The sequence below is a fragment of the Watersipora subatra genome, chromosome 2 (genome assembly GCF_963576615.1).
Source record: "Watersipora subatra chromosome 2, tzWatSuba1.1, whole genome shotgun sequence".
Taxonomy (NCBI): domain Eukaryota; kingdom Metazoa; phylum Bryozoa; class Gymnolaemata; order Cheilostomatida; family Watersiporidae; genus Watersipora; species Watersipora subatra.
In genome coordinates, this window is record NC_088709.1 from 15,473,961 (window position 1) to 15,501,355 (window position 27,395).

A 27,395-nucleotide genomic window follows, 5' to 3' on the forward strand; every position below is an offset into this window, starting at 1 on the left:
GCCAATTGGATTGTAGTGTAGTGGGTAGTACGTCTTTCCAGAGATCTGGAGATTCTGAATTCAAACCTAATGTCAAAAACTAGTGTCAAAAACTAGAGTCAAAAACTAGTGTCAAAAACTAGTGTCAAAAACTAGTGTCAAATGGATGTTTTGTTCTTAAAACTTTATCACTGTAACTGGACAAACAGACAGCAGACAAACGCTGAGATTTATAGATATAGATTTCACTTATCACTGTGTAGAGTTTTTTTTAATCTTATTTATGCTTAGTCGTAGAATAGCTTTTGAACATAAACATAAGATAATCAACAGCTTAAACCTAAGTCGTGATTTACATATCTATATGTACGTGTACGTTAGTCTGGAATGGAATACAATATCATTCAACAACTCAATAAACTTAATTAGTTACATAGTCATCACCGATAGCAGGTACACATTTTAGTTTGACCAGTTTAGCATTTTGTAAGAAGTATAATGCATTTTCTTCTATAGTTCATCAAATGGCTGGTTGCTACAGAAGTTGTTTTACAAGCAGAATGCAATATACAAAATACAAATATGCATAAAAATTTTAAACATTTATCAAAAAAATTTAAATTACCTAAAATTTGACAATTCTATGTAAAGAAACTCACATGACAACATGGTGGTAACAAAACGGTGTTGACAGATTGTGACTTGACCAGATGTTAACTTGACTATAATCCAACTAGACCTTTAAACAAGTAAAATATATATGTATGCATACTATGATGTTTTTATAATTCACTACACAAAACTTTTAAAGTTCATCTGAAAAGGAGTGATCTATGGAAATCTCTAAAGTTAAATATTTATTTATATTTATCATTAGCAAGATCTAAATTACGTTTAAATTTTTAACTCGGAAAGCTAAGTGCTGATATACAGTATACCATAAAACAATACATGCTACAAACAGTGTTATAACTTATTAAACAAACTTCAATAATAAATACTCCTAGAAGTACGTACTACTGGTCTACAATACTACAGTTATTTTGGAATTGTCTTTTCCTACCATTTATTATCATGTCAGTAGACAACTTCTTATGCTTGAATCTAAAACGAATAGGTATGCTTTAGCTTACTGCTACGCTGTATTTCTCTATTGAGAACCTTCATCAGTGTCTTTTTAATATCAAATATCTTTAAGGAACAGATTATCAAATGACATTTGCTGCTGAGGATCTCATTTCTTTTCATTTAGATAATAAAATGGTTGAGTATTTAAAGGATGCTTTACAGGCTGCAAGCGGAGTCAGCAGTAAATTCAATCGTAATTACAATAAATAAATATTCTAAATTTGTGCTATTTTATACCTAACATCTTGGTATACAATAGCACAAAAGCTATTTTATACCAAGATACTTGGACAACAGCCAAGCTGGTGAGTTGTTGAAATTAAACTGCTGTAGACTGGTGTGCTTGGAATAAACTCCCAATACAAATTTCAGTTGTTTCAAAAACTACGTTCAGCCTTACGCAGCGTAATTACCTACTAGAAGAAGTAATCTTATTGACGACATCAATTATTTACATAGCTTGTAGGTGTACAAGGGTTTAATTGAATAATAATTTAAATAAAAAAATAACATTGTTGCTCAATTTTACATTTTAGTATAGACCTAAATTATGTATTACTTTAAAAGTTCACAATTTTGTGTGCAAGCTTAAAATATAGCTAGAATATTATGCTGTTTATATGCAACAGTGCAACGCATAAAAAGTTGCAATGTTAGGTTTATATGCAGAGCCATTTACTACAAACTAACTATTTCTAGTTATAGCAATGCAAAATTTTATTAAAAGGTTTCAATTTAGAATCGATGAAAAATAATAGCTTTAGTGGTGTTCAGTAATTTTTCTTTCAGCAGCTATGTTCCGGCTTCCAAGTGGCCAACTTTCATTCCAAGGTGGTCTCTTTTGCCAGGTGGACAAGAGCTTGCTATGGTTGATAGGGCGCTCAATGTCCAGCAATCGGCCAGAGCAAGTTGCCGCTAGGGCCCCTGGTGCCTCCTCTTCTTCATGCTCTGAACAAACAGAAGAAAAGGAGTCTGATAAAAATCAGGACAAGGAATCACAGGAAGTGGGAGCTGTTAAAAGCGAACCAGTTGAAAAAAATGTTGAGTTACTAGTTAAAGCAGAAGACAACATCACCTCCGTAGTGGTTGAAGGGAGGCTATCATATGACAACTTCTCTGATAGCGAGGATGAACCGGGTGAAATGCAGATTCACTTGAGCCCATCATCCGAGGAATCTGACAGCGATGATGGAGAGTTTCCAACCACTATCACATCAGTGGAAGAACCAGTTGCTGATGTACCAGGTCTGTTCGTACTTTGGTGTTTTTGCCTAATACCGATCTATCACTATATATCGCTGAAGATGTAGTTTTCTCAAGATTTGTCGACTAATGCCACAAACTTTTATACACAAATTTTGCTTGATGTTACCAAACGTCGATAGCATGTTTTGACCTATACATATTAGCTGTATAAATCGGTTCGATATTTTCTGCGTGATTTCATTTTTGCCCATCTTAATGAGAAGAGAATTCCCAAAAACATGACTATGTAATTTTTTAGCAAGAGTGCTGCAGTGATGCAACTATCAAACAGTTCTTCACTGTACACAAGTTGGAAAACTAATAGCCTTAACTCGTAAGGACAGCTTCATGAATTCGTAAATTCATTAATTGCTTGTAGCTGACTAAACTTGATCAAATATATACTAAAACTTGTTAAACACATTGATATTGGCATATTTTAAGGGAAGCATGACAATATTGGCCTTAGTGCAATGCTCATCACATTTTGCTGTTTGAGCACTTTAAGCAAGTCAGCCTCAACTCGCGTAAAGTCTGTGAAACGCCATAGTGAAACACCATGGCAGGAAACCAACTTTTTTTGGCAGTGGGAGTTATCTCTCTTGCCAGCTCTGAGCTGCACTGATGAGGCTTGAATAGCCGAAACAGTACTGTCTGTAGAATGAGAATTATTTTAATATTTACTTTAATATACAAGCTTATTTTAATTAGGAGTAATTTGCTCATAGAGGAATTTATGCAGAAGGGTAGTAATACAAATCATTAGTACAAATAATAATACATACAATACAAAAAAATACAAATCAATGCGGCACTTTCTACAGACTTTGTGAATTTGGGAACTCATGCAACTAAAGGAAATAAGCATATCTCTATCGACTCGCCAGTTACTTCCTACTGGTAGACCCAGGGCTGATACTATGAAAGAAACACCCACCTGGATAGGCCTCATGCTTGGATATTGCACCCCCAATCACCTGGTTGGTCAATTTGAATTTGGATATTGTACCCCTAATCACCTGGTTGGTCAATTTGAAATACACCCCCTAAACACTGGGAGTTCCCTAGAGGGCGCCCAGGTTCCACGCCCAGCTAAACATCCAATATTATTCATGATTCATGCATTAATAATGCAGAAAAGTTATAAACAAAATTCTCAATTTTATTTAAATACGTTTTTATTTCGGATTTTCTGTTTGTTTAGTATTGCAAAAACGATTGTTTTTTCTTCTGCAAACGGCTTATTTTTTTGTTGCTAACAGAGACCAATATATTGTAGTTCACTATTGGTAAAAAAGTTAAACAAAAAAAAGGCAAATAGCTAACCATAAATCAATTTATAAAAACCATTCGTGTGGCGACATAGTAGTTGCTCTGCCTACCAGCGTCAGTATCGCAAAACGACAAAATGTTGCTATGCCTGCAAAAGGGTTAATAAAACTGATTCCAAACATCAACCATCAGATCATCATTTTTCAACTTGTATTGGTTAATTAATATTAAGATAATTACCGTGGTGTTCTTCCTTGTGATGATTATTAGATAGTTTTGCAGAATTGATTCAAAGATGTTTGCTCATGTGTTTCGGTAGTTTCGGACATTTACAAAGGAAAACATAATGAATATCAATGAAAGAAATATCATATCATTCATTCTGAGTATATTGCTAAAGGGTTGCTAAGATAATGCAGTGTCGACTGTCTCTTTTTCCTTCCTTTCTCGTCAGCAAGCATACAGATTTTAATGCAATCTGCATTAAAACGAAGACTGGAATTTCGGTAAAATTTCTTGGTATTACTTTGGCTGAATAAAACCTTATTGAGCATGGGCCCTTTTACTGGCTTGGCTGTGGAAACCCCCCTAAAGTAGCAAATTCACTGACAGTGCCCCATGGTCTGAAATCCCCCCTAAAACGTGATTTTGGGCCGAACCTAATGGGCCTTTTAGGGGAGAGTATCAGCCCTGGGCTGGTAGACTTTATGAGAGAAGCTCATCAAGCGACAGGCTAAGACATCCTAGGCCTATCTAAGCTTTTTCAGCATGCGCTTCTTTTTATGCCAAAAGAGCTTTTTCATGCACGATTTACTAATTTTTGTTTTTTTTGCCTCTTATTTGCTTGAAACGGTATTGGCCGGTGGAAATAAAGTTAATAAATAATAAATAAAAACAATAAATAAAGTTAATAACTACTGGGTACACCAAGGGTGCACTGGGTATACCAAGGGTGCAATAATCCATTGCTGCAGCACAGCTTTGCTGAATAATAAGCAACAACTCTGTGTTGGACAAATTTATTGCTTCAACCCATGCGCTCCGATAACTAACAAAAATCTTCTCTGCAAGAAGAGCAGTGTCCGTTTGCCCTTTTGTCACCTTTGAGATTTGGGAAAAAATATTTCATCATACAGTATTCAAACACAGCTTTCAGCACTGTAGTCAGGCATTTCAACAACTCTGCCACTTACATGGTCACTGATAGTCAATATAAATCTCAAACTTTGCCGTTCATCTGTACAGCTATAGTGATTAAAATTTAGTAATGAAAATTTGGGTCATATAAGGTTTGATCGCGAAACCTCTTGTATGGAAGGCAAGAAGCTAATCCATTAGACCACACTAGATGCAATAGATTCATTGGCCGATGTGAGTCACTATCTGGGTTAAAATACGCATAGTGACTCTACGAACACGCAATGTTACTAAAGCTTGCTCTCATGGCTCTTATTAGGAAGTTTAGCAACACAGATACTAGCTTACTCAAATTAGTCAATAGCAACTACATTGCCTGCTACTGTTTATAAGCTGTTTTTAATACCTGTGCAACCCAGGCAATCAGTTAATCTGTACTATGAGGGCTGTGTCTGTCCGAAGCCATGCTTAACGCGTTAGGAAAAAATTCACTACGCCACCCAGCCATCTTTCCACATCTAAGACTAATAGCGCACGTCGTTGTCACTCATGATTTCTCAGTGCACAGGACTGTCAGCGCACTAGTACTAGTTTTGAATACTTGTAGATATAGTTATTACACTGGATGATCTTTGATGGACTCACAATAGATTGCCAGGGTAGCAGTAAGGAATAAAAAAGTGCCTGATTCATGATGATTCACGCAAATGCTGTGATCGTAAAGCATAAAAGTGCCGCTTGCCATCACACAAGTCTACCGAAACTAGACCTTTTTGGGACGTCATGAGACTAAAAATGCTTTTGGATTCACATGAACAGCTTGTAGAGTGTCGCAAGTAGTTTTTCTACTTTCTGGATGCAAACGTGTCTCGTTTCTTTCATGAAGAGCGTATGATTGCATGTTCGCGCTGCTTGGCTGCCTTCAGCAAGTGAGAACTTTTGGTTGCTTTGTTCTCTACAGGAATGATAAAGCAAAGCAGTTGTTAGCATAGAGTATACTCTGCTAAATTATGAAATGTTTAGAAACTGTGCTTTAAATGCAAAGGGGTTGTCACAGAGTTCATATGTACATATATAGAGTATATGTACAGATATTTGGTTAGTTTATATACAGCGCACACAAACTGTAGAATTTGCACCAGGCACTAGATTTAATATACGCGTGAAGAGCAGCTGAACATAAAGCCTGGTTCCCATATACGTCGCAAAGCACCGGCGACAGCACGCAGGCTATTAGCGATGAAATGGGAACGTATGCGCCAGGTTCCGCCGAGGACCGCCGGTAGTTGCCGGCGGCATCGCAATAGTTTAACGCTGCTCAAATTTCGAAAACGGCCGCAGACAAAACCTTCCCGAAATGCACCGTACGGGTAAAGGTCACCATTATAGGAACGACATGGCGAGCGAACGTTTTATTTGATTACGCAATTATGTTTACGATATTATTAACGATGTGGCTTTTATGGGAACAGATCCCGCCGAGCCTAACGTCGCAAGCGTCGCAAGCGTTTTGCTGCGCATCTTACCGCCGGAGTCTCGCAATCGATACGGGAACCAGGCTTTAGGTTACTTGGCGCTTTGTGTTCTGGCCTGTAAGCATGCCATGAGATAGTCATAACATTGTCGGCTTGTCAAAACATCGTTTTTAGTGAAGCGAGATTCACAGCTTTTTTATATGTACGTATATATCGCCAAATAGCTGATCGAGACTTGATTTTTTAAAATCGATGCCTAATATCCATGTAGGCCTACACTTTAATTTTCTCCAGCCACAAAAAAACTCAACATTCAAATGACCTGGAATTATTTCTTCAGCAGAAAAGACTATTTAACAAAGAAGTTTAACAATGTATGTATTGTTAATTTTTTGCTTGCCTAACTATGATCCAATATGAGCGTTATATAACCTATTATATTCTTAGTGGCCAACATCATGATAGTACAATTGTTAACCCTTTGAACCCTAACGACCAATATTCCATCATATGTATAGGGTGTGTCAGAATCCTTAACGGCCTGAATTCCAGCATTCATATGGCTCTGTTTACAAAAGCTGTTTCTAAGTAACAGCGTGAACCAATAAAATTACTTTTTGCACAGGATGTTAGACCAGAAATTTCACTTCCATTTGTAACAGTTTTCAAATATCTTTATTCACTTCCTTCGTTATAATAACAAATTTTATTAGAACGATATCACAAAAAATCGACTCATTCATTGTTAGGTCATAAATGATTGTGATGCAAATAAAGAATTTTATGACACTAACTATATTTTTCCAGTATGTTTTGAGTCATGAAATGATGATGAACATGTGCTCGATGAATATGATACTAATGTAAATGTTTTTACGGGTTTTTGAAGTCGTACGAACTTTTATAGTTTTTGCCCAAATAATGGTGAAACACTGTTTTTTTCTGTTTAATGACATTTTCTCTGAGTTGCCCGACCTTTTTACTAGTGTTTTACCAAATATCATTGTATTATGAGCACATTTAGATATACAGTAGAACCTCACTTCTCGACCACAATCCGTTCCAGAAGGTTGGTCGAAAACCGGTTGTTAGAGATCCGAAACAGGTTTTTACATTAGAATTAATATAGATGTAAGTTTTAATCCATTCCAAGTCGATTTAACAACTTCGGTGAAGTATTTCTTAACATTTTACACCATAAACTGTACTGTATACTGCATACTACCAATAAAAACGGGTCGATATAGTTCGTGTTTAATTTTAATAAAATATTTTCTATTTCTGATGATGAAAAAAACAAAAAGTAAGCATTTCGTATGCTTATAAAACATCGAAAACATTAAAGGTTACGATACAATCCCAAAAATCGCAGAAGTTGAGAATGAAACAGCACAAAGTGCAACAGATCAGTTACATCAAAAATCGTGCGAAAAAGAAAATAGAAACATCAATGGCACGTTTACTTCACATCTTTGAAGAAGAATCTTCCTCCAAAACAATTTAGGGTAACTCGACTGGAGAAGTTGTGTCCCTAGAAAATCTCTTCGGTAGAGGCGACGTCCTCCCAGATGGTTCTTTTTTGTAAAGAATTAATGGCGCGAAACTTCTCCCTTTTTTTAGAACCTTCTGCAAGTGGCTCATAACAACGTCGTTAAATGTATAAACGTGCTGTTTCCGGAGCTGTTCCGAACGCTTAATTCAAATGCGCATGTTCCGGTTTGGTCCAGAACCGAATTTATGGTTGAGATCCGAGACGAACAAATCTCAAATTTTTTGGTCAAAAACCAAGTTGGTCGATAATCGAAGTGTTCGAAAACCTAGGTTCCACTGTATTTAATAAAAGTTTAAGAACTTCGGATCGTTGCACAAATCGCCCGGGTTACTGACACGCATTGACAGGAACGACCAGGGTTCAAAGGCTGATGAGAATATAATTGAATTTAACATTGAGATTTATTCTGGGAGTTACAAAGGACATGTGGAAACAAGTAGAGCTGTTGATAAAATATGGAGCTAGTCTAACTGAACCTGGGTGAACTATGGACTAGCATCACTTGTATTGTTTTTAACTTTATTAGCAATAATTTAAACAGAAATGTTTTTAAAATTGTGCCAGAAATATAAAAATTTCTTATTTTATATTTTCTCCATTTTGTCTCACACTTCATCTTAACCTCTCCACTTTCATTTGTTTTGATTTCAAATTTTTTTTTCATCACTTCCACATTCTTCCTTGTGATGATTATTAGATAGTTTTGCAGAATTGATTCAAAGATGTTTGCTCATGTGTTTCGGTAATTTGTTGTTTTATTCCTGAGGAGAGTAATGCCTTTCTCTACACAAATTATTTTTTTGGGGGTCCTTAATTTTAAAACTCAAAAAGGGAAAGTGTGAAACACTATCTAATATTATTCGAACACAATAGAAGATAATAGATAGAAGAAGCTAGAAGATAGATAGAAGCTGAAATGCTTCACAAAACTTAACAATCACTGTGTTTCCATGACCCTCATAATTCGCAAATTAGAGCCAATCCGCAAGTTATCCGTGTCATGGAAACGGCATAAATCCGCAAGCTATCCGCATAAATTCGCAAGCTAAGCGCGTTTTGCGATCCGCAAAACTTTATCGAATCCATCGTGCTTGCGAATCATGGAAACGGTACTTGCGATTAATGCGCATTAGATTATCGTTGGCTGTTACAATAAAAACATTTTCACGCTTCAGTCGTTTTTATTTCGATTTCAGCAGTCTCAATGCGCCAACGTTCCGAACTATCGCTGCTAAGCGTGACAAGACTGCTTAGCTATTTATAGAGTCATTAATTAGGCTAATACTTGACCTATGGGGTCAAGTACTGGTGTTAAATCCACAACGCCAGATGTTCATTGAAACCTCCATTGCTAAGTAACTCAACTTGCGGATCATTCGAATTATTTGAAACATGCGGATCATGCGAGTCATGGAAACATAGTGTATGTATGTTATAAATTACTTCATGTCACGACCAAACAGTTATCATGTATTAAAGCTTTTTCAGTAGTGACCTAGTGCTACAAGAGTGGCGTATAAATATTATCACTTTATATTTTAACTTTGTCAGAGACTGAACCGACTACTTTCATTCCCACAACATTTGATGTTGATGATGAAGATGATGAAGGAGGTTTTGTGGATACTTCTACAGATGCCTTCAACAGCTTCTGGAAGTACAAAAAGTTACCAAAAGGGCCTAAAGTTCAACAGCGCTACTTGCTTCCATTGCCATCTACTAGCGATCCGCATAAACCTATTGTCTTTCATGATCCAGTGTTTGACAAGTCACTCACCAACACTGTGGGGCACTATGGGAAGGCGAGGGTAGGAGAAGGAAATGACATCACACCGAATCCGAGGAAGCTGGTAAAGTTAGGTCGAGAGATTGAGAAGATAAATCAGGAAATGTTACAGCAGAGCAGTGCGGACAAAAAGGAGAAAATGAAATTATCGTCTAGGTAACGATCTTGTATGAATTGGAGGCAGCGTACTGATCTATGATTGTGTTTTTTGTGATCCGACAGCATTAGTTATGGCAAAGTTGACTTGATTTGCTATTCTATGCCAGAGCGGTATATATTTGAAGAGTTGGAGATAGTCTTGGATGTATATATGTAGCCTACATGTTTTGACAATCATTCATGGTAACAATCTTCAAATCATCAAAACCACGCAGAAGTTGAAAGCCTCAGGTAATGATTTTCAGGGGTGTGTGCTGAAATAGTCACCCATGCCGATGCATATTTTTTAGCAGTTTTGGGAGGCAATGGCAGAAATATGCTTTTTATTCACCAGCTAATTTTTAAACAGTAGACCCAAAAATCATGTACAGTGATCCCTCGCTATATCGCTCTTCATCTTTCGCAGCTTCGCGGATTTTTTTTTACAGTGCATTGTGCTCTGAATCCTGATTGGCTCAAGGGCTTACTGTTGTCTAGAAGTAAAATATTGATGCTGTATTGTTTTTTTTTCATTTGTCAACAGTTTTCGTTTCTAAACATTCTGGCAAATTTACTTTTGCAAATATTTTTTGTGACAAAACCCACAATGTCGAAGAAACGTTCTGCACCGACAAAGGCGCCTTTAGAGAGGCCGAAGAAGATGCTAACTATTGCAGAAAAAGTTATACTTATGGACACGCTAAATAAAGGTAAAAGATGTGGCTGTAGAGCGCCATTGCGGAATAAATGAATCTTTGGTTTGTTCCATAAAGAAGGAGGAAGATAATATAAGTTCGACAGCAGCAGTAACAATTACCAATATTAAATTTTTGTTAAACAAGTTTTGGGCCTTAAAACAAGTTTTCATTTTTGGTTTCATCCTATAGTACAGTATTGCATTGTTAAATAACAAAAGACATAAACTGACTACTTCACAGATTTCGCTTATTACTGGTTATTTTTGGAACGCAACTTCCGTGGTAAATGAGGGATCGCTGTGCATTATTTTACTGCCTTTTAGAATCTAGACAACAAGGTAGTTGTGTCGTTCCCTTATTAGGAGGAAAAATTAAACAAAGTTCTCGCTCGAAATTAATGATGTCCCATTTGTTATCTGAGCTGATAATTGAAAAGCTGGGAAACAATTGTTTTTTGAACCCCCCTCTGGCATATTTCCAAAATGGTTGTTAATACCCACATCTTTCAGTTTTTGAACCCCCAACCCCTCTGGCATATTTCCAAAATGGTTGTTAACACCCACATCTTTCAGTTTTTGAACCCCCAACCCCTCTGGCATATTTCCAAAATGGTTGTTAACACCCACATCTTTCAGTTGCTATACAAATACTTAACCAAGATGTTTTAGCACTTATGAATTTATTAGTCAACTAGTTTTAATACATTAGAGATTTTCTAAATATATATTAGTAATCACGTGTTTGTAGTTCTATTTCTCAACCCTACAAAAGTCAACCTAATACACTTAACACAAGGTAAAAAGAGAGGTGCTTGTCTTTTCGTAAGTCTCGATTATTCTTGTTTTATAGTGATCTTTCTTAAGTTTTAATTAGTGCAACGAGGCTTCCAGAGGTGAGAGAAAATGGACATCATACGATATTGATTCATGTATTTTTATCTATTTTTTTTATAGAAAAAATTATCCAATTTAAATTTTATTTTGTTTAATGTTTATTTAAAATAAAATTTATTTTTATTTTTAACGAAATGCGTAGTACAGCTGTTCTTTAATGTCTTTGATAAGTAGACTGCTGTATCTTTGTTTTCTGTAGAGTCTGTAGAATGAAGAGATTGGCGAATCATGAGGCGAATAAGATAAAGTTTGCTGGACTCGAACAGGAGAGAGGTAAGTTTACTATTGCAAATTTGTATGTTTACCAGGATGCTATTTTACAAATACAATGCACCGCTGCCATATGACATTAATTTGTTCCGTTGTTGGCATCGTAAGGCCAAAATGTCGTGTAGAATGGTATAGAAGTTCATAGTAATTATCTAACGCATGCACCCCTCTGGTAAAAAACATCAAAATTTTTGATGCAACTAATAATACTGCAGTCAAGGTGCAGCCTACCAATTAAAAAGTTAAGTCCAGTTTTTCCTATTTGTGTGGCCAAAGGGTGAGTTTGGAAAGATCTCGGAATGGACCAGGCAATTTACATGTATTTTACTGTTCGTATAACACATGTGTATATGAAAAAGCTTGTGTACAATTATTCCATTGAGTTGCAAATAGGCCGTGTGCCTTTGTGATTTAGCTCACTTGTCTTCAGAATTTGAGGTGCCGAGTTCTAATCCTGTGCAAAATGGACTTTTCGTTCCTAAAACCTCCTAAAACTGGACACACGAACAACAGAGCAACATACAAATGACAAATACTGAGATTTATATGTCTAGATTCAACAATATTGCAGGAAAGCTCATTGGACAGATTAATATGTATGCTACAGTTTACAACAAAAAACTGGTTTTTATGTGCAATAAAAGAAGAGTTATGAGCCTCAATTCATCACAAGCCCAGTTTAGATAACTACCTTGGTTTTATCAATTGGTATGCTAAAAACCTGAAAAAATATAAATTATGTGAATAATTATATATCCAATGTTACAAATAAATATTAAAAATCAAGAGACATAAACACACAATGTTTATATTACTTTCAGAAACTAATAAAGAATTTTAGTAAAGAATATTTAGCAACACTAGCCTCTTGGCCTCCACTATAGTTGCGATCTGACTGGCACTTCCACTTTGACTCACTTTATCTTCTGTCTTTTCAATATTGTCATCATTTTTTGATAGCCTGAAATCCTCTTCACTGCTAAACCAGTTGATAAACTAGTTGATATCAGTGTCCAAACGAATGTTTTAGCCGAGCAAAGAACTTTTACATGTAGTCGTCTTGAATACTGTTCACGGTGAAAAGTAACTTTTATCAATGCATACAGCTTGCCCATACACAATAAGCATAAATATTATTAACCTCAAAATAGTAATACAGATCATATCGGAATTGCTAATGCTGATAATAAGTTTTTAAATTAATAAAAGGACTTTAAGAAGGTTCATCGCAAAGTGAATCCATTGGGCGGTGTCACGAGATCGCTTCAACCGACCCTGTCAGAATCTATATATACAGTCAAACATGGATAACTCGAACTTCACGGGACCGAGCGAAAGTGTTCGAGTTATCAGAGCGTTCAAGTTATCAGAGCACTGTCACAAGTCCATGTTTTTATTTATTAGTAGATATATGTACATATACAAACTATAATATAAATCAAAAGCATAAATGGCTCTGTTTCAAATTAAATGCTTCTAATGTAAAGTTTAAAACATTTTTATCAAATAGTATAGAGATTTTTCTATCACTTGAGATTGGTTTCTTGTTTGAGGTGATGTTATTGCCAGGACGTTTTTAGATTAAAATTGGCAAAACTTGATCGTTGTTGATATGCTCAGAAGAAATGACATCTTTTTCTTTTGAGCGTTTTAACCAAGATCAATTTTGCCAATTTTTCTTGAAGTTTATGCGAAGGTTACCTCACATTTCCTTGCTTCCGGAGGACCATCGCTAAGCGGATGTTTGTTAAAAACCAAATTTCACCAAACTTTTAGAAAAGTCATTGGCAAAAATATTTTGCCGATGATAACCATCTCGGTAGCCGTTGGGCAAAAAACTGTTCGAGTTAACAGAGTTGAAGTCGAGTTATCTAAAGCAATTTATCATTACGTGGGAATGGACCAAAGAAACTGTTCGAGTTAACTATGTGTTTGAGCTATCCGAGGGCGAGTTATCCATGTTTGACTGTATATATAAATTTCTCAAAGTATGTATGCGTGTCCCTCCAGCTATAGCTATTATTAGAATAGCTGTGGCTGGACAACGCTGACGTAACGTCATGGTGTACTGTCATTAGATGCCTAGCGCTTATTAACTAGCTTACTGGAATTTTCCATTGGCAATGTGCCAGGCTAATAGCAAGTGGTAGGCAACTCTCATCACTTCTCATTGTTTATAAGCTGATTTTTAATACCCGGGCAATGCCGGGAGGCACAGCTAGTTGAGATACAGAAGGTCAAGGTATATGTCAAGGTCAAGTGTATGTCTAGAACTTAATAAACTACATTTTTAAACTAATGTCATAAGTATACATACTTTCTGCTTCGCTTTTAGTTGTCTAGCAACCACAGACTTCATAACCAGTTTTTCTTTTCCAAATTAAATTGCAAACGGTCCATGTGATTGAAATTACAAGAACGTTCGTACATTTGGCTAGCACTCAAATCAACTTATTTTCTGATTGTGATGTCTGGCTAACGTTCAAATCAGTTCACCTTTCACTTTTTATGTCTAGCTAGCACTAAAATCAACTTACCTTTTATCTAGTCTTTCGATAATAATGATATTTTGTAGCTATTTTCGATATACATTAACACAGTTATATTATTAACAAACACAACAGCTTAGTAAAATACATCCTGTGAGATCCATCATTGGAAATGCTGGGATCAACTGATAAATAACGCCACTTAACATTTCAGCAAAACAGATCAAATTTTAGCCATGGACATTGATTGCTATTAACATAATTTCTTTTTTCTATGATTCTTTGCTGAATTTGTATATAAACAAAACAGACCTCTCCGGCCACTTCTTGAAACTTACATTCTAATATAATGAGGATTACATATGGCCGAGCTGCTCTATCATCTACTAACAACTACATGCAGTCGTTTTATACACCGATCATTGCATCACTCTGTTTCATGTTTCAACAATGGCAAAAATATCTTGGTATCTTGAAATTGCAAGTTTTTTATATTTTCACAAAGTTTGTAGAAATATGTATGTAGAATTCTGTGTATGTTAAAAGCAAAATAATATGTGAATACAAAATGGAAATGAAAGATTAGGGTTTCTATCCCGAATATTCGACAAATGTTTCCATTTTAGTTTTCCTGATTAAAAGGTGCCTACTCAGCAATATGCTAAATTGCAATATGCTAAGTTAAACGCAAATGAATGCACAATTCTAATTTTCAATGTCTGTCGAGTGAGGGACCAACTAGTCAAAAGCATAAATTATTAGGCCTATAGTCATTTTTACACTTGTGGACGAGCAGTAATAGAGGTCAACGACAAATACAAACTGTTGTCATTATTGTTATATAACCAAAGACTTACTGGACTAATTAAAAAGTTTATAATCAGGGCAGTGCATTATTATCATGCTATGTCATGTTGTTGGAGGTTTTCGAAAATTTTTTTTTCAAGTTAGCTTAACACTTTCGCCAGGTAAAAGTCATCTGTGTCTGTCATCAGGTGTTCATCTTGTGACTAACAGTTGATGAAACTGTTACCAATCGAGTCTAGAAGAACCAGCTATAGCTATACCTCGACATACGAGCTTAACCCTTTCGCCGGGTAAAAGTCTCCCAAAAATGTCCGAAAGTCGTGTAATTTTTTGTTGACAATTCAGTAAAGTCGGTATTCTATGAAGATACATGGCTTGAGCTGATAATTACTGAATGGTTTTGGGTATGATGTTTTTTATTAAAGTAAGTATACATAGTTTGGACCTTTTCAAAAACCCTTGATCAGACACAGTCTTATAGTTGCCCTTCATCGCTCCACTGTAGCACTTTCCCATAAGTGCAATTTGGACTGTGATTGTAGATACTCCAATATTTGCATGTGTATACCTGTAATACTTAGTATAGATTTTGTTACTACAATCTAGGCCTACAAATCACTTCCACCTTGCTCAGTAGGTGTAAGTCTTTAAAGCTGCCATCGCTATTATCATGTAAATTATTATTGTATCGATCAGTCAAACAATCACTGACAACCGCACGATCAAATAAAAGTTTTATTCCTTCATTTTGAAAGCCAAACTGCTTGCTGACTAGTTTCCCATTTTACATTTTTGCGATAGAATCGCGGTTTCGTATTTGTTTGTCATGTAGCAAAAATAAATGCCCTTAAGATAGTCGTTTCATATCATAATTTATAGATACATATATTTACGACAATATTTTCAACTTAACAGCGTCCATATTCTTTTTTATTGTTGCTAGGCGACGGCTTTATAAACTTCTACCGAAAATGCCGCTCAAGTCGTTTTCTTTCAGAATCAATAAATGATGATGTTTATGTCGTCTTCCTAGCGAAAGGGTTAATATTTATCATGAACATTAATTTTATCATTTATTCAATTATGGGTGTATCGTCACTTCAGTTAATTTTTTAGATACATATTGCGGAGGAATTTAAGTGTATTGAGTGCCGCTGTTTATCAACAAGGGCAATATTTCCATTATGATAATTTGCAGGTTGGAGGAATTTTTTCAAAACTTTTGTTTTCTCTCACATATTTAAATATTAAAACGATGTCACATGTAAAATCTCCTATTTATAGCTTAACCAGATATATGAAAACAGCAGTTTTTCAATTTTTCTGCTATGCATAAAGTATAGCTATTAAAATCTGCAGTTGTCAGCATTTCAGCATTTCATTGTACAAAGGGTAGATTGAAGAAGGTAAATTTATAATTAGTTTAGGCATAAGTCCAAGAAGAAAAAAGTTATACTGTGTGCAGGTGTTAAAATTCTCTGGTCTTAGCCTATTGATTAGTAGTGTTATAGCAAACCATCTAGCCTAACCTTAGTAGTAAAATAGCTTGGTACACACCCTACAGCAGGGGTGTCAAACTCAATAGCTTTGTAGGCCTACATATATGCTACCCTTCCTGGGTACACATAGATGCCCCTAGTAGTAGGATCTCGTATACATAGAAGTTGTTTATAGATGTGCTTTGTTTATGGACACTCATTGCGTATGATGCTGGGTAGATATTTTTACCATGTTTTATCACTCATGTTTGTTTAAGATTCTCTTCACAAAGTCCCTTTGTGACATTGTGACAGCTGTAACAAGAGCTTTGAGTTCTTGAGCTTTGTTTGCTCTGCAGAATTGGCGCGAAAAAGATAATGCAGAGCGATTTTATATTGACTGGCCCTTTTTATAACAAATGGGAGTTTGAGTCATCTAGTGCAATCCAGCGATAACTTAACCTATAATCACCTGGAGTAAAATGTGGAATAGTGCATGTGTAAGCTTGCTTTATTTTACAAAATGGTACTAGAAATGAAAGTAGTACCATTTTGCAAAGAATATTGTCTACCTCAACTGCGAATCATGAGATTTCATGTCAGCAGACGGATATCAGCAGTCGAATATTCGCAGTCGAGTGTTTGCGTTATGCAACGTTTGATTAAAGCATTCCATTGATCGCCTCTTAAAATGTTTGCAGTTTGTGCAATTTCCTTTTCCCTTTCCCCCTGCTTTAGATGCAACTGTTCTACCAATGGCGAAATAGGTAGTGGGTAGAAACGAAATTTAAGGAGCTTGTCTGACACGCGGTTATATAAGTCATAAATTATATCATCACCAAGTGTTATGTAATATGGTCCCTATCCCATTGACAAGGATAAGCAAACAAAGTCATTGCAGTAAGTTTAATAGTGAACTCTTATATACAGGCGCCATTTTATGGTGGAGATACGATAGCTTTATAGTTGAAGTTTATACCGATAGCATAACCTGTAATAAAAACTGTTACAATCGTCCCCACAATGCATTACCAAATATTCAAGTCCTTGTTCTGAATGATTGTTGCTTAGCCACTCGCTTGAGCAACTCTGCTTTTTACATGTTAGCATGGTTACGACTTGATCAATTCAATTAAACTTGGTTTCTTCTTCAATTAGTCAACCCTCTTGGCCAATCACAGAAATATAAGCTTCTTCTCTGCTGCGGTAGCCTGACATAGTTGTTTAGACATGGCAGATTGACCAATGCGTTTTCTATGCCACCATTTCAGTCGTAGCTATTAGGAATACCGCTATAGATGTATAGCGTATAAGTCACATATATTAATCGATTTTAACATATAAAAAGATATCTTAATTAATTTTAATAAATAAAATTAATAATTTTAATCATATTTAACTTTTACTTTTAAAATATTTTAATAATTTATATTTCATTAAATTTTAATAATTTAGCTTGAATACAAGCTCGAAATTTGTAATTGCGATATTTTGTGTTGCAAAAAACTGTTCATACTATAAATACATTGTAATCAACTACAATTTTTGTGTGTTTTGATCTAGCTAATAGGCCGCAGTTCCGACTGAAAACACTGCCTATTATGCTGTGCCATAGCGTATAAACAGTGCGGTCAGTGCATGCCCAGGAGGACTATAGAACTTAGCTTAGTTTGTAACCAAGTAACAAAGCTTAGTAAAAATTAGCTTTGTAAAATATGTTTCGCTGAACAAAGTGTACTGTTCTTGCACGATGTGCTCAGCAAAAGCTCTTATGCACACATTTCGTCATCTTTTTCGTCCTACTATTTTATGCTTGTATGTCTGGGCATCAGCACAAAATGAAGAGTTTTCTTATCTTGGATTTATATCGGTGAACACAAAAGTTGCTTAGAAACCTACCTTTGACTTTGCAAGTATTGAAATATTTTTATAAGAAAATAACAAAAACGTTGGCGACTCGGCGCAGGCATTAAACCATAACTGTCACGTACAGCTTTCATCGTATTTACTAGGTAAATCAGACACGCTGATTCCGATTTTGTACTCAAAATAAAGATTGGTCCACTAACCTTCAGAGTAATCAAGGTCTTTTTACAGCATTTAATCTCGGTCTCGAAAACAACATGATCGGCACAACAAGCTCCGCCCATAAATATGTAACGTAACCTAGCTTTTCAGGAACGGAAGTTAAGGATGTTTAGTCCGATTTAGAGTGATAGAGATGGGTGTCTTAAAACCCATTATTATCCAAATTCAGCCTTCAAAATAATCTCAGTCTTTTCTGAAAGGTAGATAAGCTATTTAACATTGGCAAGATATGCTAACAAGATATGTTAATAAGATATGTTAACAAAATGTTTTGTCAACTAGCAACCCTCACGACTCACGATTTTTTGAAGACTTCAATAGAGTTTGTTTTGCTTGGCGTACATGCGATAACGCAGAAGGGTAGGGTCCTTTGCCATTAGATAAGCTAATGTGTGACAGTGCATCATTAAAAATCATAGTCCGAGATCTTTATAATTACATATACTGTATCATTGTTTTGAGGCTATGATAATCAAACGCTCACCTTATAAAAGTGAGTTTTGTATATGCTAAAATTGTTGAATTGGATTCGCTTGTTGGTCATCGATGCAGTAATTATTGTTGGTTAATATCACTAGGGTGCTCAGAAGCTATCCAAAAGCAGCCATAGTGTGGCTCTGTTTCATGTTTACTATGCACACTGTAGTGGATATACAGCGGACTATTGGGAGAGTTTGACAGCTGCAAGGTTTTGCGACATATCTGTGTTACCTTCAGTGATGCCGGTGCCATCACTCCACAATCACATAATCTATGATTCACTATGTTTCCATGGTGCGCAGTACTGCGAAGCAGCCCCCTCCGAAGTCGAGGGGATTGTACGTTTCCATGCTGCACAGTGGTTTTCAGCAAATTAGCCAGAGAAGAGAAATTGTATAAATCGAGTCGCTGGATGGATACATGGAATCGATCATGCGTACCGAATGTCAGAAAAGGTCTTTTTATGCTTTTGTCATCATTATACTTTTATTTACAATACACATTCACAATGTTTTGCAAACCTTAACACAATTTTTACAAATAATATATTTTTAATAAATATTTATACAAGTAATAGATTATTGAAATGTTACTTTAGGGCTTGCCACCTATTTTTCGAAAAGTGTTGGCATCGATAACAAAGTCCAGGAAAGTAATCACTTCATCATCTTCGTAGGAGCAGACCATAATTAAATTTAAGTGAAAAAATATCGGAAGAATAGCAAAAACAAAGATAAGCAGGTTAACTTTTGTACTAGTCTATGGCGCTCGAAGAATCTGTTTCCACGGCATGAGAGCTATGCGCAGCCACTGCGCAATTGCTGTTTCCTTGCTGCGAATTTGCACTGACTTCGCACTGACCATTGCGCAGTGATTTCAGTGCGAAGACGCCGTTTCCATGATTCGGAGAGGGCGCAACTCCGAAGCACTGCGCATCATGGAAACATAGTGATAGTCTATGAATAATAGCCGAGATAGGACAACTTAACTGCCACATAGTCAGTGTATGTGTCACTCTGCTTGTCCTTCTCTCAAGTACGAGTTAGTGCTCCAGTTTTACTGATAGCCCGTATTTGATAGGCCTGTGGTGTACCAATAGATCTTCCTTACAGCTATTGTGGTTTGGTTTGTAGACAGTCTATTAACTTTTAGTAGTTTTATTTACAGTATGAGGGCTCGTATGGTTGTCATTATTCTGACACCAACTAATTTATGCTTGAATAAATATCTTACAAATGCTCTGTTGAAAACTGAAGGAATCCGCTAGACCAATTGCTGTAACCAGTAATCTTGGTGGACTATTCTTGTTAGTACAGATACACTAGTAGGAGTTTGTCCGTACATCCACCAGTCCAGCTATAGCAATAAAGTTTTAAGAATGAGAAATCTGCTGCAAACTGGATTTGAACTCACAACCCCCAGTTCTGCGGACATCCATTTTTCAATACACTACACTGTCCAACTGGCTACATCATGGCTGCATTTCGGCCAGAAGTTAATTTTTCGACTTTTCTTTCAATTGGTATGTGGTACATCAAGAGACAATAATCACAGGCTGAATTAACAAGTGCTAACGATGTTGGATGTCTGAACGATAGTACCAGATACCACATAGTGGTTATTTCTTAGTTGGTTACCCAGGCAGCGCACCCGTCAATGAACTATATATACTAGAAGAACTTGTGAGCCTGATGTGTTTTCTTTCATGGCTAAGTTGTTGATTTTTCTTTCAGTTGATATGTGCAGCTAGGCCAGGGCATTTTTGCAAATATTTTGCTGAATATTCTAACAATGCAAAAACTAGTGTTCAATATTACTTGTGCATATTTTCCACAACCAAAAGCTATACGGTCTGTTGCAGCATTAAGAGCATCTGAATACTAGACTGATGGTTGCAAGCTGTTATATCATATTCTTCAATTCATTGCTAACAGAATATACCCTTTTAAAGAAGACAACTCTATTATAGCAATGGGGGAAATTTATGTGAGGAAAAAGGTCTATTGGGCACACACTTGGAACATATGCCAATCTTTCATGGCTTCACGTTAAACATTGTAGCTAGAGTTTTGCATAAAGCCATACCAGAAAGAAAATCCGTGACGCCATACCCGAAGAAAAATGTATGTGCATATCGGAAAAATGCTTAAACTCATATAGCCAACAATACTATTGAAATTAGTATAGATCTGTAGTAAGCACTGCAGCTGGTATGGTATGAATTACACAGAAATTAACACAGTAAACAGAAGTAGCACAGTACACAGAGATAATCAAACACCTTCATTTGAAAGTTGGTAAGACTACAACTAGTAAAGTTAGTACAACTACAACTAGTAAAGTTAGTACAACTACAACTAGTAAAGTTAGTACAACTAAACTAAATGTAATCAACCTTACACTTTTTATTGCCCGAGCAACCCCAGGCAATCATCCAGTACTCTGATAAAATTCATATTCTGTGAAACATAAACGTACGATTGCCTTGGTCTAAAATTGTCAACCTTATTCAAGTAATTCACATAATACGTCACTCGAAAACGTCTCGAGAATGTGCAGCGAGCATGAAAATTACGAAGCAAAAGGGAAAATTAATAACAAATCATTTAAAAAATAAATTACAAATTAGTAAAGAAAATAAAGCTAAGCTCTGTATGGCTACTCACATACAAAGTGGACAGAAAACCGACGATGAATATGGGAATATTTGACTTGTCAAATTTATCCATCCCGTTAACCAATTAAGTTTTTGTTGCTAATAAACATTATTAAACTAAATGCGATATATCACACGCCTTGTATCCAAATAGGCCGAGTTGGAGTATGCTCATCATCATGAGGTTCATCTTCGGCTCAGTTCAAAGGTTTTCAGCCTCTAGTGTGTCTATCAGGGATGATTGTGACTATTAAAGGATTATTCCCTTAAATGTTTTTATGTTAATCCTAGACCATCAATCACTCATTCCTTCACCCCCTCCCTCTGGTACAGCGCTACTACTCACTAGCATATCCGATTGCCATTAGAGAGGCATACACTCAACTCTTTACTGATGCAATTAACGTTTTCACCAGACAATTGTAGGAATCCTGCAGAAATACATAATCTTGACACTTCATGTTTAAGGCAAAACAGTTTATTGAAGTTCTCACGGATATTAGTCCTAGCACATACTGGAAGTACAAATCGTCTTTGTGATACAAGATCACTAAATAGAAGGAGAGAGAGCAGAAGGAGCGGAGGCGTATATTGCATAAATAATATAGTGTATATTGGTATATAGTAGAAAAGTTAATTGTCAGATCACAGGCTATATAAATAATGACAATAGTAGAAAATCAGCTACGAAAATGTGAAACCACTCAATAAAATGTGAGGAGTTGATGAACAGACCACGTAAAATGTGAAATTACTCATTGACTCCTAGAGATTGCAATATAAAAGAGAAAATGGCCTCATAGAATATTCTGTGTGAAATGTGAAGGAGGGCAAATGAGTAGATTGTGTGAAATGTGAAGAAGGGCAAATGAGTAGATTGTGTAAAATGTGAAGGAGGGCAAATGAGTGGATTGTGTGAAATCTGAAGGAGGGCAAATGAGTGGATTGTGTGAAATGTGAAGGAGGGCAAATGAGTGGATTGTGTGAAATGTGAAGGAGGGCAAATGAGTAGATTGTGTGAAATGTGAAGAAGGGTAAATGGGTGGATTGTGTGAAATGTGAAGGGCAAATGAGTGGATTGTGTGAAATGTGAAGGAGGGCAAATGAGTGGATTGTGTGAAATGTGAAGGAGGGCAAATGAGTAGATTGTGTGAAATGTGAAGAAGGGTAAATGGGTGGATTGTGTGAAATGTGAAGAAGGGCAAATGAGTGGATTGTGTAAAATGTGAAGGAGGGCAAATGAGTGGATTGTGTGAAATGTGAAGGAGGGCAAATGAGTGGATTGTGTGAAATGTGAAGGAGGGCAAATGAGTGGATTGTGTAAAATGTGAAGAAGGGCTAATGAGTGTGCTATGTGCAATGAGAAAGAAGTACATACAAAAAGGAGCTGTGAAAGCTCACACACTTGAGGGCATACAGCCTCATGAACGTAATACGGGCATACAGCCCGTAACCTTGAGGGCATACAGCCTCATGAACGTGAGAACAAAATCCTCAGAATGTAATTTTGACTATTTGCAAGTAACTAAAAAACCTGTGAAACAAGTTTACATTACTGTAATGCCTTTTGTCATCCGATATGAATCTCTCAACACAGTCAGTGTGCTCACAGGCGGCAGGTGACTATTAAAGCTTTGGCTGCACATACTACATGATGGATGCTGACTATTTTTTTACTGAAACTGATGAGCCCAGTCATCACCCCATCTGAATAACTGTGAAGCTGTGCTTCAGTAACCTAGCATATATCAATCAACCTAGTTAGCTTCAATAGAGGGCAAATACTGCTGATCTGGGGAAAATATTGTCTACTGTAAACCATTTAACGACAACTTGAATTCTTTTTAATAAATAGTAAAAATATTTGAATTTTTTCTAAATATCAGCTCGGTAATTTTCATGGTGACAGCCCTAAGGTAATAAATATAGTTGTATTGTTTTAATTTTACAAAATATTGTGAGATTTATACCAAGCTGTTTGGAGTTATTGTAAAATGCGTGTATTGATGTTTTTCGTACACAAAAGGATGTTTATAAAAAATTGTAACAGTTGCATTGCATAATAATTTATATTATATAGGAAGTCTTTATCTTTGACTGCTAAAAGATTTCAAAGAAGCTAGAGAACTGTACCTAGCAGCTTAAATATAGCGTAGAATCGCCGGCTATATTGAAATTTTACATAATATGTTAATGGTCTGGTCACTGAAGGTCACATGAGTGTCATTCATGATTATACCAGCAGCTAGTGTCATGCCAAACCGGCTGGTATGGTATACCAGCAGTTAAATGTCGATTTTCATAAGCACTGCTTAGGTAATTGGGAATGCTGCTTTCACAGTGAATTACAGCAAATAATAGATTTTGCCGAATTTGTTATTCAGAGCACACCAGCATGAAACTTTGTTGAACCCACCCATATTGTTATTCAAAATGTCTTTGTATGTATGTATGGGAGACCACAAATATCCATTTCACTGTCTGCTTGGTTTGTGTGGTCAGTGCGCATAATAGACTAGGCCAGGGTGCTCATTCTTTACCTTAAAAACAGTCAACTTAATCAGATTATAATAGAAACCAAATATTTATTCGTTTCCACTATCCAGCAGAGCTGATAAACCGTGATGTAGATTATTTCTGTTGAAGTATTGTAGACTGATTGCACACAACTTCACTGCTAAGAACAGACATTTCCATACCTGAGAGAATAACTTTGAAATTGTGCCACAGTATTTTAGAGGTTGACTGACAGCATAAATTATATTGCATTAACAGTGGCGCATAACATTAAATATTAAGGTTTCACTAATAGTTTTGTGTGATTTTGACCAAATACCAGTTTTTATCAACATTTTCAAGTTGTGAAATTGGGCGACGATTTGCGATCTTTGCAATATATGAACCAGAATCAGCTGTGACACTATATAGTTATATTAAAATCACTCCATTTTCGAACTAGATGATTTGAAATTTGTGAATTCGAAATCCTTATCCATGAAAGTGGAGCATTTTATTAAAACTGCTAAGCACACACGTCACAGCATATGAGAGAATAGCTTTGAAATTATATTTAACCCACAGTATATAAATCAACCTAATTAGCCTTCATGCAAAGCAAATATTATTTAAGAATGCTCGTATAACTAAATTTCACCCTCAAGTCTGGCGATCGAACATATTCACAATATATTGATCTACTAGCTAGCCTAATAGTTGCATCGCTGTCATGAAGTTTCACACTGACTCATATTATTTTCACAGGGGAGCTTTGGCCCCAAGTTATATTGAAGCGTACATTGTGAATAACTTTTTTGAGAAGAAGACAATTCTTCTCAAAAATATATATCTGAATTTGAAATTCTAAATTCGGAACATATTTTACCAAAGGAAAACATTTTTATATTATTGTTTATGGTTCTAAACGCTGTAACTCAAACATATTGCTCAAACCACCTTCTCAACTATGCCCAATTCACATGATTACATATGGAGAGTTCCTCTTAACATAGTTTGCTACTTGCAACAAAAACTAGTGCTTCAATATCAGTAATCCTCACAAAATATCACCTGTCATTGTTACAAAAGCCAGTTTAATATGCATATTTTCAGGTTCTTGTACCAGAAGTAAAGATTTCTATATGGTTACCAGAAATATCTAATATAAAACCAACAATTTTACAGGAGAGTAATGAGGGATTAGATGTTCGAATACTTGCCACAGTAACAACATGTATTTAAAAACATCCTGACTTTTATGAGTCAAATTTATTTGCATTGTGTGAGCAGACAACTCCGACCTTAGGCTCATTGTTTCAGTATCTGTAGTCAACTTAAATATGAACTTGAACGAAATTTTAGTAGATTTTATCAAAAAGTATTGCTAAAACATCAGTCCGACTGCCATGATGTTTTAAGATTACGATCGACAAAACTTGATAGCGGTTTAACTAATTAGATCAAGCGAACGTGTGATTATCAGGTCTATAGTTGTAAAACAACCGACAGATTAGAGATGGGTAATGCTAACGTAATAGCTAATATCAACTATAGCGATGATAGCAACTAGTGACATCATTTTGCACTCATTTTTCTTGTGAGCGTTTTAATGGTGATCTTAGGCGATTATAATATGTTTTGTCGATTATAATCTTGAAATATCCTGGTTGTCGGACTATCTCAAACATCAAAAGCAATCGCAAATGATAAAAAATATCGATAGTTTCTGATAAAATCTAGTAAGATTTTGTGTAAGTCGATCTTTAATACACTTCCTGACTGTATTACAGTTTAATATTACTAGATGAATTCTCTTGGTAGAGGAGCTGTGCAGACTGATCCGAGAGATAAAGCGATTAAGGAATGTATCTGAGACAGTGGCAAGCAGCAGTCTTTCCGAACAGATGTATCACACAAAGGTTGCTGGTAGAACAGGCGAATACGTGAATAGCGTTTTGGATGGAGAAAGAGTGCCTGGTGCCAGTAGGTTCATGGAGACAGATTCAGACTCGGAGTAAATGTAATGCTGATCTACCTTCAAGGCGAGCAAATCTCATAGAAGAACCACTGCATGGAAACCGATCCCAACACAAGATTAATGTTTTGCTGACTTATCTTCACGACGAGCAAACAACTCCTAAAACTGCATGGACCTGGATTCAGACTCCAAAAATGTAATGTTGATCCACCTTCATGAAGAGTAGATAACTCCTCAAAGAATCACTGAACGTTCTTATAATGTCCTTTTACATGTTTTGTTCTGCTTTTTCTTTTCTCTTTTTATCAATTGGTATACCATTACATAACATTCACTGATGTTCTTGCATAACATTTGTTTTAGTTCCCGTAAATATATAATAGTCATGCATTGTAAACGTTTTTCCTGGTGTAGTTCTATGTAGTGACAGTGTTACATCTATTGATCTACTCTTTGTAACATCCTTTTCAACTCATCTCTAAATTAAGGCCAGTAATAACTAGTATCAAATGCAGTTCTGAAAATATTATTACTTATTCACTGTATAACAGAAGCTGCATTTTTGGATTCTGAATTTTCCATCCATAACTGATCTCACGTACCATACTCGCTGTGCTGTTGGATTTTTCCTGTGGTACTATTCTAGTCTGTGATTCACTTGTCTCAATAATACTTTGTAATTGGCATTCTCAAAGCGTATGACAACTGCAGTGGTTCTACCTTTTTATTGTGGAATGCTTCAAACACGGAGAGTTATTGCAATCTGTCCATCGAGTTTTGTATCCCTGTACCTCTTTCATGATAAAATCTATCAAACATAAAGAATAGCCAGAATAGAAAAGAAAAGAGTGTAATTTTTGTGTGAGAATTCTCATTGCACAACTTTTTCTTTCTCTGGAAGCTCTTCATACAACCTACAAGTTTCTAGGAAAGGTCTCTAATAATTTTCATGCTTACGGACTATTGAAGTGTTGATATATCTCAATTCTAAGCAACGGGTGAGAAAAATGTCATGCATTCAGTGCCAAATGGTATGTTAATATTTAAACCTGGCGAATGAAGAGTTAAGTAGTGTTTCTGTTGTGTGAGTATCACAAGGCCGGCAGCGTCATCTTTATATTGTGACAAGGCGCAAGACTTCCTACTCTGGTCACTCAGTAAAAATTTTCAAGTATTTTAAAATTTGGAGATGATTTTACTCCGCAGGTAGGAATTAAAACTTAAATTGAATTCCGAAGTTTAGAATAATTCTATGTTAGCAAATGATTGGCCATTGTTTAGATGAAAGTTCATCAAACATGGCCTATCTTTCAAATTATCTGATATGTTTGTTGAAATATTTATCTGATG

At 35.9% G+C, this 27,395-nt stretch overlaps 1 protein-coding gene across 1 annotated transcript; it reads left to right on the top strand.

Annotated features, from left to right (window-relative positions):
• Positions 1 to 1,955: 1,955 nt before the first annotated feature.
• On the top strand, positions 1,956 to 26,810 carry LOC137386867 (protein CREBRF homolog). The gene is made up of 4 exons (XM_068073051.1): positions 1,956 to 2,352; positions 9,340 to 9,730; positions 11,503 to 11,576; positions 25,889 to 26,810. Exons 1-4 carry the CDS (start codon positions 1,992 to 1,994, stop codon positions 26,083 to 26,085), a joined length of 1,023 nt encoding a protein of 340 aa, XP_067929152.1. The 5' UTR covers positions 1,956 to 1,991; the 3' UTR covers positions 26,086 to 26,810.
• Positions 26,811 to 27,395: the final 585 nt, after the last annotated feature.